Genomic DNA, 13,693 nt, shown 5'->3' on the forward strand with positions numbered 1-13,693 from the left:
ACACATAAAAGATCATTGGTATACTCTCACACTCGATAGAAACTACGGCCCTGCACTTCCCTAGGAGTGCATATGGTCGACCCCCATATGGGCTTAGTTTGGAAATAGTGGGTTGTAATTGTGGTTTGCCAATGTGGGTCCAATGATCATGGGTTAAGACATTGAAGTCTGCTCCCTCATCGATCAAGGTGTTGAAAGTGCATGTCTGCTTGGCAATGACCATGATGTAGAGGTAGGCAGGTTCTATGGCTTCCTCATTTTCATCGTCAATCTCCGTGATTGTGGCTACTCGTACCTTGATAGGATGTTCTAACATTGGTGGTTCATGCAGAGGATGCGTGGAAGGATAGTACTTCATGATTTGACTGCCATTGAAGAAGCCTATGCCGTCACCTTCGAGAGTCTTGAGTTTGACATTACCAGTTTGGCTAATGGCATGAACCTTGAAAGGCCCCATACCTTTAAATTTCATTTTTTGTTTATGCCCCTTAACGGATTACAAGAGCACTAAGTCTCCCTGTTCAAATTCACGTTGCTTTACATGCTTGTCAAACGAGCTTTTCCATCATTCTTTCTCACATATGAGAACGTGGGTAGCTAGAAGTCCAATTTTCAAGAGATGTTCGAGTTCAACTAGACGTTCCATCCATGCCTCCTTCCCTTCCTATCATTCTTGAAGTGCGATCCTCAGTCTAGGAAGGAAGAACTCTATAGGTAGAATTTCTTCAGTTCCATAGGTCAACCTAAAAGGTGTCTGGCCTACAATTGTTTTATAGGCTGTGTGGTAAGCCTACAAGGCTACCATCAACTTGTTATCTTAGTCATTGCGCAAAGTAGAGTCTACCTTGGTCAAGATGTTTACTAGAATTTTATTTGCGAATTCCACCTGGTTGTTTGCCCAAGGATAGTATTTGTGAGGATTTCTGATGGATAATTAGAAAGGTGGATAGAAGATGTGCAATCACTTCATTAATGAAGTATGTGCCTTGGTCGCTAACCAGTTCGATGGGGCAACCGGATCATGAGATTACCTCCTCCCATAGGAACTTGGCACTCATTCTAGCATCATTCCTTCTCATAGCTCTTGCTTTTGCCTATTTCATTAGATAGTCAATGGCTACAATGATGTACTTGGCTTACAAGTGTTGTGACACATGACCAATGGGTCCTATGAAGTCAATTCACCAATATTAGGATTAGCTCCATTTGATCCTTGCGAATTGCGACCTTTATCCACTGACAATGGTCATAGTGCTTAACGAATCGTGCCGCATCGCGAAAAAGTGTGGGTCGCCATAGTTGAGACTACAGCACCTTGCGGGCTGCTATCATATCTTCGCTAAAGTGTCCTCCAGTAATTTTTTTGTACACCTTTGAGAGCACATCGTACATCTCTGGAACAACTCTAACTAGGTGAAAGATAGATGATCGATGGTTGTGAAGGGGTTTTGCTTTTATAGCCCGCGAAGGCAGTTAGATCGGTGTGACTAACCTACCATATGAGCCTCCACTAGTCGCCCAGGGAATATTCCAAGGAATACTCAGTCCAACCCAAAGATTAGACCCAAAATGGTCACCTTTTTGCCATCCAATCACATAGACCTCATTTGATATACAAGTCAGGACTCAACCAATATCTGGGCTCACATTTGGCTTCTCCTCATAATGGGGGCCTTACAGCTTTGAGCACCATGGATCATTGGTCGCACCTTATGAGGGTGGGGCATTGAGCATCTCTAACACTTCCTGCATGCCCAAATCATCAAGAATCTTCATGAGCCATGATGCCTCACATGTAGCTAGTGCCGCACCTCTATACTCTGCCTCAGTACTAGAGAGTGCAACTGTAGGTTGCTTCTTACTGCTCTAGCTGACCATACTACTACCAAGGGAAAATGCATACCCACTAGTAGATCTCGTGTCATAGGTACTTCCTACCAAATCAACATTTGTATATCCTGTAGGCTCCATAGGCTTACCATGCTCATAGAATGGACCATAATCTAATGTAGTCTTCACATATCTCAAGATCCTCCTCATTGCATCCAAGTGTGGCTTCATAGGCTTCTGCATGAATTGGCTAATCAGTCCAACTGAATAGCTAAGATCTCGTCTAGTAATGGTAAGGTAAATCAGGCTACCCACCATTTGTCTATACATAGTGACATTCTCAATCTTATGACCAACATCTACAAGTATCTTAAATTTTGTTCCAATGGAGTGCTCAAAGCTTTGCAATCCAACATACCATACTTGATCAACATGTCCTATGCATACTGCTTCTCCAACAACCAAGTACCATGAGGTGTAGAGACAACCTCAATCCATAGGAAATACTTCAATTCACCCAAATCTTTGACCTAAAATTCAGCATGTAACATTTCCTTGATCTCTCCAATTCATCTGACATCATCACATGTAATGATCAAGTCATCCACATAGATGACTAATACCACATAACCAGCCCTTGTCTTCTTTGTGAATAGGCTATGATTAGCCTTGCCCATAGTGAAACCAAGTTTCTGTAAGCATGCACTTATCTTGGCATTCCCAGCTCTAGGTCCTTGCTTCAGCCCATATAATGCTTTCTTTAATCTACACATATATGTAGGAAAATCTGGATGTACATAGCCCTCGAGCTGATCCATGTGTACTTCCACAACCAAATCACCATTGAGAAAAGTATTCTTCACATCCATCTGATACATACTCCATCCTCTAGATGCTACCAAAGCAATTACTATCCTCATGGTTGCCATTTTAGCAATAGGGTTGAATGTTTCCTCATAATCAAGACCATATTGTTGTGCATACCCTTTTGCCACAAGTCTTGCCTTGTATCTTTCCAATGTGCCATCTGATTTTCACTTCACTTTGTATACCCATTTGCAACCAACAAAAAATTTTCCTTCATGAAAATCAACCAAATCCCAAGTGCCATTTTTAGTCAATGCTGAATATTCCTCATCCATTGCCTTACACCAATGATAATCCAAAATAGCTTTAAAAAACTTTGTGGGTTCCTTGAAGCTAGTGACTTTTGCCATATATGCATAGTGCCTCACTGTGTAGTCACTATATGTAAGCCTATCCAAAGGCTTCCTAATTGTTTCCGATCTCCTCAACTAAGGTACAGTATGAGACTCTCCTCTCTCTTGAGGTGGTACATATCTATGTCTCACACCAGGAGTCACAACTGATGAAATACCAAACTCACTATCCAAGTTGTCAGTGCCAGGTGAATCATAACCACAAGTCAGTGGCCCTGTAACATCATCAAGTTTGCCTTTGCTTTTGCCTTTATCCACATTTGTCCCCCTCACTGACATACCCGTGTCAGTGGATAAAGATGCTGAAGTCCTCAATCTACTTGTCCAAGTACTAACTAATGTAGTAGCATCTTTATAAGGCCCAAAATTTTTTGCACTTTCATTTGTACCTGCATGTACATAAGTCTCCCCTGAAAAACATCATCATCATTCAATAAGGTGATCTTCTTCTCATGCCATGATTTCAACTCATCAAATACCACATCTCTTGAGACCAATGTCTCACAAGTAGAAGGATTGTAGCATTTTTACACTTTCCTATCTTGTGCATACCCAATAAAGATGGCATTTTCTGCCTTTTGAGCAAGCTTCTTCCTCTTTTCATCTGGAACATGTACATATGCCAAGCATCCAAAAAACTTAAGATGGCTAATGTCCCGCTTTATCCCATAAAGCCTCTCATGAGGAGTCATCTTATGTATCTGTGTTGTTGGTGTATGATTCATGACATACACTGTAGTCACTACAACCTTTGCCCAATATGCATTTGGTAGGCTTTTCTCATTCAACATGGCTCTTGGCGATTCCATGATCACCTTATTTTTCCTTTCTACCACACCATTTTGTTGTGGTGTTTACATGCATGTCAATTGCCTTTTAATCCCATGAGCTGCCAAGAAGTGATCAAAGTCTTTAGAAACCTATTCTCCACCACTATCAAATCTCAAGCATAAGATGTAGCAAGACAATTCTTTCTCCATATGTCTCTTGAAGTCTTGAAAAGCATCCATGACATCACTATTCTGCTTCAGCACATACAACCATGTGTACCTACTATAGTCATCTATGAATGACACATAGTAACGTGATCCCCCAAGAGATGCATTCTATGAGGGTCCCCATACATCAAAATGTACAAGCTGTAATGGTCTAGTAGTATGCTTACATGCCTCATAAATGGAAGCCTTGATTGCTTCCCAAATTGACAAGATTGACATACATGTCCCAATTCCAAATGCTTGAACTTAGCAAGTCCAAGTACAACTTGCTTATGCTGCATATTCTTCTGCTTTTGAACATTTACATGACCGATCCTTTTATGCCATATCTCAATGTCCCTTATTGCAACATTGTCATGTGAGTGCATAGCAGCATTCAATGCTGGAATTTTTGTATCCAATGCAAACTCATCGCTAAAGGAAAAGTAAATGGTAGAGAGGAAGCAGAGAGCAGCCAAACGATGGACAAGATGAACGTGTAGATACAACATCGTAGAGGTTGAACACAAAGAGACGTGCCTACTTGCATTGGTACAAGGTTGATCATAGCATGTACGCCTTAGTTTGGGCCTTCGACATGCTTTTAATAGGCCACACAAGCTCTGCCACAACAAGGACCGCATCGTCGGCCTCTACACAAAGCCCTCTTATGCTACTCTCACTGGTCCAACCTTTTTCCTTACAATTGAAGCTATTTATTCCTTGGAAAAATATGATTTGGATGTTATTTCACACAACAACACCATTGTCAAAGAGATATGTGCTGACAGACATGAGATCCAAGAGATGTCATTATGGAGACAGTTGAGAAACTCAAACCAGACGTCCTGGTTATGGGTAGCCATGGTTTCAACCCAATCAAATGGGTGCTCTTGGGAAGTGTGAGTGATTTTTGTAGCCATCATGTCAAGTGCCCTGTTCTAATAGTGAAAAATCTTAAGTCATCCTCATGAGTGCAGTTTTGATTTCTTCTTGTCAGCTCTGAAAGCATATTAAAATTGAGAGAAAGAAATGGACAAAAGGCACAAGCTCAAAGGGTAACAGACATGCTCCCTCTCATTCCAATTTTTCAACATAGTCTAAAGTCAACTATGTGTACACAAAACCAAGTGACCTAGTACTAACCATGGTTAAGTCAATATGACTTGACTTTATTCAACTAAGGTAAGCCTATGAGCTTGAACCTCAACAGTCCTTTGTTTAAGTGAGGCTCTTTTTCCATTGCCCTTATCGCTATTTCAGAGTGTGTAAATTCACCTAATTTAGAAAATCCCATTATAGTGCAAGCTTTCAAGATGGAAACATACATAAGTGCATCCACAATGACATCTTCTAGCTACATTTATTTGAAACCCATGAGCACCTCATCATCAAGACCATGTTCACTATATCCTGCAATCAATGTAGTCAATGCAACTGTATTTTGAACTGACAGCTTCTCAAGCACACAGTGTGCTGCGTTAATCAAACCACATTTGCAGTACATGTCTATTAATGATCTTCCCACATAAAGCTCTCTATAAACTCCTTTGCTGGTTATTTCAACATGCAAAAGATGGCCAGTCTCTAAATCTTTTGTAACACCAACAGCTTTTAAGCACAAAAGAAAAGTGATAGAATTAGGACACTTCAAAGTGACTTTGGAGTGATGGATGCACAATGTCATGACATGCACCCCCTCCAAACCTGCACATCCTCTAGATGGTTCAACTTGTTTACCACTTGTAATATTTTTTCCATGAGGATCATATGGGTAATCATCTGGATAATATGACAAGTATGTAAGTTGACATAGATTATCACAGCATCCTCCTAGATCATATGGACAAATCAAAGTGGGTATGCTTCCGTATATCATCATAGCATCCAAATCTTCTTTGGCTAGTTGTTCATCAAACAACCCCATGAATCCAAATTCTCTTTCCTCCTTCAATAGAACAAATCTTGTTTATGCCTTGACCACATTGACATTTATATCCATCTCCATCTCCATAATGGCATAAACATTGGAAAATCATCATCACCCCCCTTAATGTAAGAAGTCTCATCATTCTTAAGTAGCAAATTTGATACAATAACCCCTTTTGTAATATGAATAACTGCTTATACAACATTTGTGCTAGGTGAAAAGTCCTTTAGAACCTCTGCAAGCATCTGCATCAACTCTTCATTATCCTCTTGTCCCAATTGCATTAAATCTGGTTTGTCTTTACACTGATGTTACTCTTATCATCTAGAATGAAAAATCTCTCTAAAGCTTCATCAAGAAGATCCAGAAGCTATATGTCTTCCTTCATTGCCAAAGCTCGGGGAAGTTACTATATGTATTTCCTTTGTGTTCAAGGCCTATTTATAAATATCCTTATCTATAAAATTTTCATGAATAAAATATAACTCTTTTCTATTTAATCTATAAATAACCCCTTTATAGTACACCCTTTTGTATGTAAAAAATGTATAAAAATGGTATTTGAAAAATGCCTTATTTTGAACCCATGTGATGCACACATATGTTCATGAGTAACTTAGGCGAGTGCCAAAGAATCTTATAAATCACCTCTATGATGACCAAAAGAAACCTCATCACATATATCATACATAGGGATATTATGACTTGTAAAAAACTCTTCCTCCTTGTTACCCTCCATAAGATATTTGTGAAGTGCAGCATCACAAGACATAGCATGTGTTTATTTTTGCTTTGGCAGAGCCTTAAAAAAGTGCATTCCTATACTCAATCCACCCTAATACATTCAGTGCACAACTCTCATCACTCTGACAACACTCTTACTTCACCTCAAACATACACACGATTCCTCATGACTATTACTCTCTCTCTGATAGAATCCGCACTGAGAAATGAAATGGGAAATAGACAAGTAAATAGACTAGAAACTGGCAAGAAGACTGTCATAACTCTATTCCGCCATAGCTACATCAGAAAATCCGCCAAGAAACTGATAGGTGTACACAAAACTCAAACGACATCATATATATAAGCATACCTATGACCATCCAACTTCCAAGATCCGAAAACCAACTAGCTTTCAAACTTACAAAAGACACTTTAAATATTCAGAATTAAATCCGCCCAAGGTCTAGCCTAAACACTTGGCACAGCTTGGTGGCTTGAGCCTACCGGCCGACCTCGGACCCACAGTGCCTTGATCCGATTTTAGCCACTAGGGGCCTCCAGCTGATCCGACACGGCCTTGGCTGCATCCTTCTCCTTTCCACCTTCATCTGACTTATCTTCCACCAGTATGCCAAATGCTGCAAGCTCCTTAACTTCCGCCTGCTGCTCAATTTCCATCAAACCAAATACCTTCTTTGCCTTCTCAGACTCAGGCGCAACTTCCCAAGTCAATGTCGCATTCCTCCTATCCGCCTCCTACTTTAACTGCTTCCAACTGTACTTCCAACTCCGCCACCTTCACCTTTAATGTCGCATTTTCCGCACGGACATTTTGCTCCCGGACTTACCCAAATCCCCCATATCTGATTCCAACCATATTGGCATAATCTCAACCTGTCTGAGAGCTATTTCTTGAGCTTTGTTGACCATCCATTTAGGAATATCTGAAACCTTGCCATAGAATTTCTTCAGTCGTTGGAACCCATTCACTGGTTTCAGAAGTGGTCCCAAATGCATCTTTCAATCGGAAAGTCCCTTGTCCTAACTCTTCTGCAATCTGGTAGGGCCCATAGTACCTTAACTTCAACTTACCTGGATGCGGAAATAATTTTGAAATATACAACATCACCCAATCACCTTTCTCAAAAATCTTGAATTTGACCTACCTTGCCACCCATGCCTGTCTTCTATTCTGAGAAATTTCCACAGCATATGCACTTCTAATCCGATCCTCCTCCAATCTCAACAATTGCCTTTCTCGGTGTAATTCTGAATCCTTATGACTCAACCTATGTTGTATGCCAGCCTCAAACTGGGAACCACATATTCCATAGGGACTACTGCTTCCATACCATACACAAGTTTGAATGGTGTCATTTCAGTAACCACTTTAAATGCTGTCCTAAAGGACCATAGTGCCGAGTCTCATTTGTCATCCCAGCCAGTTCTGTTTTCCTCCACAATTTTCTTCAAAATTCTCACCAACACTTTGTTTGTACTTTTTGCCAATCCATTTGCTTGAGGGTGATACGGAGTAGACTTCTTGTGCAAGATCATATACTTGGTTGTCAATTCCTCTATGACCGAATTCATAAAAATCACCCCTTGGTCTGACACCAATTCTATGGGACAACCAAACCTTGTCATAATATTCTTATACAAAAATTTAGCTACACTTGCTGCTTTGTTATCCCTGAGGGGCAATGCCTCCACCCACTTTGTAGCATAATCTATTGCAACCAAGATGTACCTAGCTCCTGTTCTGCTAGCTTTTGGCTTAATGGGGCCAACAAAATCCAACCCCCACTTCTGAAATGGTTATAGTGGCAAAACTGGGTGATCCTGCATCCTGTCCATAGAAGTTGGTTACCCTATCTTTTGACACTGCAAACATTCCCTAGCATACTGATATGCATCTTTCAGCATTAATGGCCACCATAACCCGGCTTGCATTATCTTCCTTCCAATTATTTCACCAGAAAAATGACCTCCTACTGCTCCAAAATGAGCCTCCTGTAAAACTGCCTTTTGTTCCTCATCCGGCACACATCTTTGGATAATCTAATTCGGTCCTTTTCTGCATAAGGATCCAGCAATAATCAAGAATGGTCTGCTTTTCAAGGCAAACTTCTTTTTCTAATCTGTTGACATATTTGAAGGTAAAACACCATCTATCAAAAATTGCACCATCTGATTGTACTAATTTTCAAACTCTTTCCCTTTCACATGAAACAATTCTACATCACGAAGTTGATCTAAAACTCCAGGTATTTCCTGCATATTCTCCAACCTGCTTAGATAGTCCGCAATTGCATGCTTATTTCCTGGTGTATGCAACATTGTGTAATCAAACTCTTGCAATAAAAGCATCCATCTTGCCAACCTGCCTTCCAGCTTTGGCTTCTTTACCAAAAAAATTAGTGCCTGATGATCCATATGAAAAATGACATTGTTGCCAAGAAAATAATGCCGAAACTTTTCCAAAGCAAAAATCATCCCCAAAGCTTCTCTTTCAGTAACTGTGTAATTCTTCTTAGCCGGTCTCAACATCCGACTTGCATAATACACAGGACGAAACCACCTCCGGGTCTTCTCCTACATCAAAACACCTCCAACTACTAGATCAGATGCATCCACAAATACATGAAATGGTAGTTGCCAATCTAGTGGTTGAATAATAGGGGAAACCACAAGCATCTTCTTTAGGATTTGAAAATACTTTTCCTGAACATCTCCCCAAAAAAATTCAACATCCTTCTTTGTCAAATAAGTCAAAGGTGTGCTGACATCTGCAAGATACTGTAAATACCGACTATGCCATTTTACCTGACCCATGGACCTCATCACTGCCTTTAAATTATCAGGAGCCGCTACATTGTGAATTGCACTGATCTTATCATAATCAATTGACATACCTTCCTCAAAAATGATCTAGCCTAAAAACTTCCCTCTTTGCACAGCAATTGCACATTTGTATGGATTTAAAGACATCCTAAACATTCGACACCTCTCTAAACATTTCTTGAGGTAATCCAAATGCTTTGTCTTAGCGCCAAACACTGAGAAATCATCCATAAAAATCCGCATAAACTCTGTCAAATATGACTCAAATGTTTTAAAAGCTACTTTAGAAAATGACAGTGGTCCACTCTTTAGACCAAAGCTCATTACTGTGTAGGCAAATGCACCCCATTCAGTTATAAATGCAGTTTTGGTGACATCCTCCTTAGCCATCCGTATCTGATTATAACCTGAAAAACCGTCAAGAAAGCTGTACATCTCATGTCCGGCCACATTATCAAGGATTGAATCCACAAAGGGTAAGGGAAATGGATTAGCCACAGTTGCAGCATTCAATTTTCTATAATCAACACATACACGGATCTTCCCCGACTTCTTAGGGACAACAACTATTGGTGATAGCCATTATTCTTGATCAATAGGTATAATGAAACCCACTTGCAGTAGTTTATCCAATTCCTGCTTCACTTGCTTTGCATAATTGGGATTCATCCGATATCGTTGCTGAATTATTGGCACTACATCTTCCTTCAAGTTGATCTGATGTTTGTAAACCTCTGGATCCATACCTTTCACATCCAAATAGTCCCAAGAAAAGACATCAATGAATTCTTGTACCAGCTATCTAAGATCTTCCTTAAAAGACTCATCCATATTAATACTAACTTTCACCATCTTAGGACTTGTGGCAGATCCCAAATTTAACTCCTCCAAATCATCCTCCTTGACCCTTGAAACTTTCTCCATTAACTTGTCATAAAGAAATTCCGCCCTTGTAACAGCTTCTTTTGGTGGAACTGCATCATCAAAATACTCCGTGTCTTTCACCATTTTGGAGTCAGAACTGCTTTCCGCTTCCTTATCAGTCTCCTGATTTTTTGCTATAGTCCCTGACTTAGAAGATGACTTCTCATTAGAATTACCTAGATTCTCCCGAAAAACATACTTTTCCAGAATTTGCTCTACATCCACCTCAAAAATAGGAACAATTGTTGGATTTTCTTCCATAAACCATGCCTCCTCATCATCCTCAACTTCCTCAACCAAATTTATGGTCTGAGCCATCATAGGTTTGACAGATGTTGGCAACTTTTTCTTTGCAGTCAAAGGAATTATGACAGAATGGTTTCCCTTCTTCACAATGACTTCATTCCGATCCCAATCTTGTTTAAGCTTTGCAGCTTTAAACCATGGACTTCCCAGAAGCATAGAATAAGCATTCCCTACATCCTGCATTTTTAAAACCACAAAATTTTCTTGAAAAGATAACCCATGCACCTTAAGTATTTGATCTCTTAGCATTCCGATTGGTTGGACTCTTCGTTGATCCGCCATTCGCACTTGAAATGGTGTAGGCTCTAGTTTAGCATCTGTCATCTTCAAAAATTTTGCCTCTGATAAAATATTTACACTAGATCCACCATCAAGCAGAACATCCGAAAACACTCGACCATCAAGCTCCAGTTTTACCATAGGAATAGTGAAATCCACATCATCAAGACTGATCTGATAAGCCCCAACATTTTCTTGTATTGCTTTCGTAAAATCCACAACAGGTGACTTCTTTGTGACTGAATATAGCTTGTCCCTAAAAATGGAAACCAAAGAAAGCAGGTGATCCAATGTAAATTGCATAGGAGTATTTAGCAGTTCCTCAAATAAGGCTTTTGTTTCTAATTCTGAATTTCCAGCAATTTTAAGATGTCTTCGCTTTTGCTCAGTGTCACCATTTCTTTTTCAAACTGCTCCACTTCCTCAGCAACCTCATCATGTACCTCCTTCTGTTCCTCCTAGTCAAGTGGTGGTTTAAGCGTAGCTTTTGAATGCGTAACTGCCAATGCTTCAGGCTCTGTTGTCTTACACTGAAAGCAACCACATTCTAGAGAACACTTGGCTATCACTTGATTTGTCACCTGATCCTCCACTAGAGGACTTTCCTTCTCAACTTCTGTCATTTCTACTTCAATAAGATTACTTTGAGGTACCTTAGCTGCCTCTCCCTACTATGCAGGTGGTGCAAGTAGCTGTGGTATTTGTGTATTCTGTACCTGTTGATACCATCCTTGCTGATTCTAGTTTTGCTGATTCCAATTTTGATGTTGTTGCCATCCCTACTACTGCTGCTGCCAATTTCCTCCCCATGGCCTATAATTTTGATAACCACCATATATTGGTCTAAAGACAAAATTTAAATTACCTCTATATGGCCGATTCTGACTATAAGGTAGCCTCCACTGTTGATTTTGAGATCCTCTCCATCTCGGATTGTTAAATGTCCTCTGTTGTCCTGCAGCATCAAGAAAAACCCAAGTTGTTTGTGTTATACCTTGTTGCATTCTTTGTTGAAGCCTTTTTGGTATTGGGCCTCTGTAATTCGGATTATACCAACAATTTTGTGTTTTATGACCATCCATGTCACATATATCACAATGAGGTTTCTTACTTGACTCAGCCTCTTGCTTGACCCCCATTTCTTTCAGCTTCTTCTCCACCATTTTTTCCACCAAAATGTCTTTTCGCTTGTCCTTATCATGCTTCTTATGCTTCCTCTTCTTATCCTCCTTTTCTGAATCCGAATCGGAATTTGTATTAGAATCAGATCCACTACTTGTTATTGACCTGGAACTTGAATCTGTATTTGACTCAGAATCATCATCATCACTGCTATCACGTGAAGATCTTCTTTTTCTCCCTTTCTTCTTTCTTAAACTCCACTGTCGTACTGATGCACATCCGAGGTGTGGAATCCACCAAAAATTTTGTGTGTGTGACATTTGTTACTTTGTACATACTTAGACATTGTGCTTTGCTCTGCTTGAACGTTTTGTCTTTAGTGGTTCATGTTCAATTTCATAGAAGAGACAAGTGCTGTTTGGGAGTAAATCTAGTATTTTTTACAAACAATTTAGAAGGAGAATTGGCTCTAGATCTGCAATGAGTATGGTTTTCCCGAGCTTTTCAAGTTGTTTGCTTATGCTGAAGATACAAATGGTATTGACCAGGGAGTTCAAGAAGACCAGGGAATTTTAGTAAAGTTTCTAATTTGGAAACCTTAAGGAACTTAGGAGCATTAAAGCATAATAATCTGGCTTTCTCTACACCGATATACAATCGGCTTCTTGGAATTTTTGCAAACTTGCCTGTGGGGGTGCCAATGTCTGTGACATTTCAGAAGTATCATGTAGATCATCACAGGTATCAAGGAGTGGAAGGGCTGGATATGGACATACCTAGATATTTGGAAGGAAGGCTTATTACAAACACATTCTTGAAAGCTTGTTGGGTCTTGTTTCAGCTCTTCTTCTATGCCCTTAGGCCATTGTTTCTGAAACCCAAAAACCTAGGATTATGGGAGTTCAGCAATGCTATGGTACAGGTGGCGCTTGATGTTGCTTTGATTTACACATGGGGTTGGAGACCATTTGTGTACCTTCTGCTGTCTACCTTCATAGGTGATAGCTTACATCCTATTGCTGGCCATTTCATATCTGAGCACTATGTTTTCAGGTGGCCCTTGATGTTGCTCTGATTTACACATGGGTTTGGAGACCATTTGTGTACCTTCTGATGTCTACCTTCGTAGGTGACGGCTTACATCCTATTGCTAGCCATTTCATATCTGAGCACTATGTTTTCCAAGAAGGACAAGAGACATACTCCTACTATGGGCCTCTAAATTTACTAACATGGAGTGTGGGTTATCACAATGAGCACCATGATTTTCCTCGAATTCCTGGGAGTAGGCTACAAAAGGTCGGAAAATGGAGTCTTCAGCCATGCCTGGTTCACCCATTGGTAGTATCCCAATCAAGAGTCTTCATGAAGATTATGAGCTTAGAGCATGGTTTCCATTAGTATAGACTTCAATGCTAGTCCTCAATGTTGTTAAGCAAGAGCAAGAGGAATTGTCGAACAGTGAGGGAAGGAGCAAATTAGCTGGCTATTTCGGGAAAAAGCAGAAAGAAAGGGGACTTTGGAGAGCTTCGAAT

At 40.1% G+C, this 13,693-nt stretch overlaps 1 protein-coding gene across 1 annotated transcript; it reads right to left on the minus strand.

The window, feature by feature from the left end:
• Positions 1-8,882: 8,882 nt before the first annotated feature.
• On the minus strand, positions 8,883-12,363 carry LOC148022720 (uncharacterized). The gene is made up of 9 exons (XM_087695252.1): positions 12,324-12,363; positions 12,148-12,270; positions 11,902-11,991; positions 11,753-11,849; positions 10,367-11,292; positions 10,143-10,273; positions 9,701-9,923; positions 9,372-9,553; positions 8,883-9,278 (listed from the first exon to the last, which is right to left on the minus strand). Exons 1-9 carry the CDS (start codon positions 12,361-12,363, stop codon positions 8,883-8,885), a joined length of 2,208 nt encoding a protein of 735 aa, XP_087551378.1.
• Between the last annotated feature and the right edge of the window lie 1,330 nt (positions 12,364-13,693).

Source organism: Lygodium microphyllum, chromosome 16 (genome assembly GCF_053477565.2).
Source record: "Lygodium microphyllum isolate KBCC chromosome 16, Lygodium_microphyllum_v1.1.10, whole genome shotgun sequence".
Lineage (NCBI taxonomy): Eukaryota > Viridiplantae > Streptophyta > Polypodiopsida > Schizaeales > Lygodiaceae > Lygodium > Lygodium microphyllum.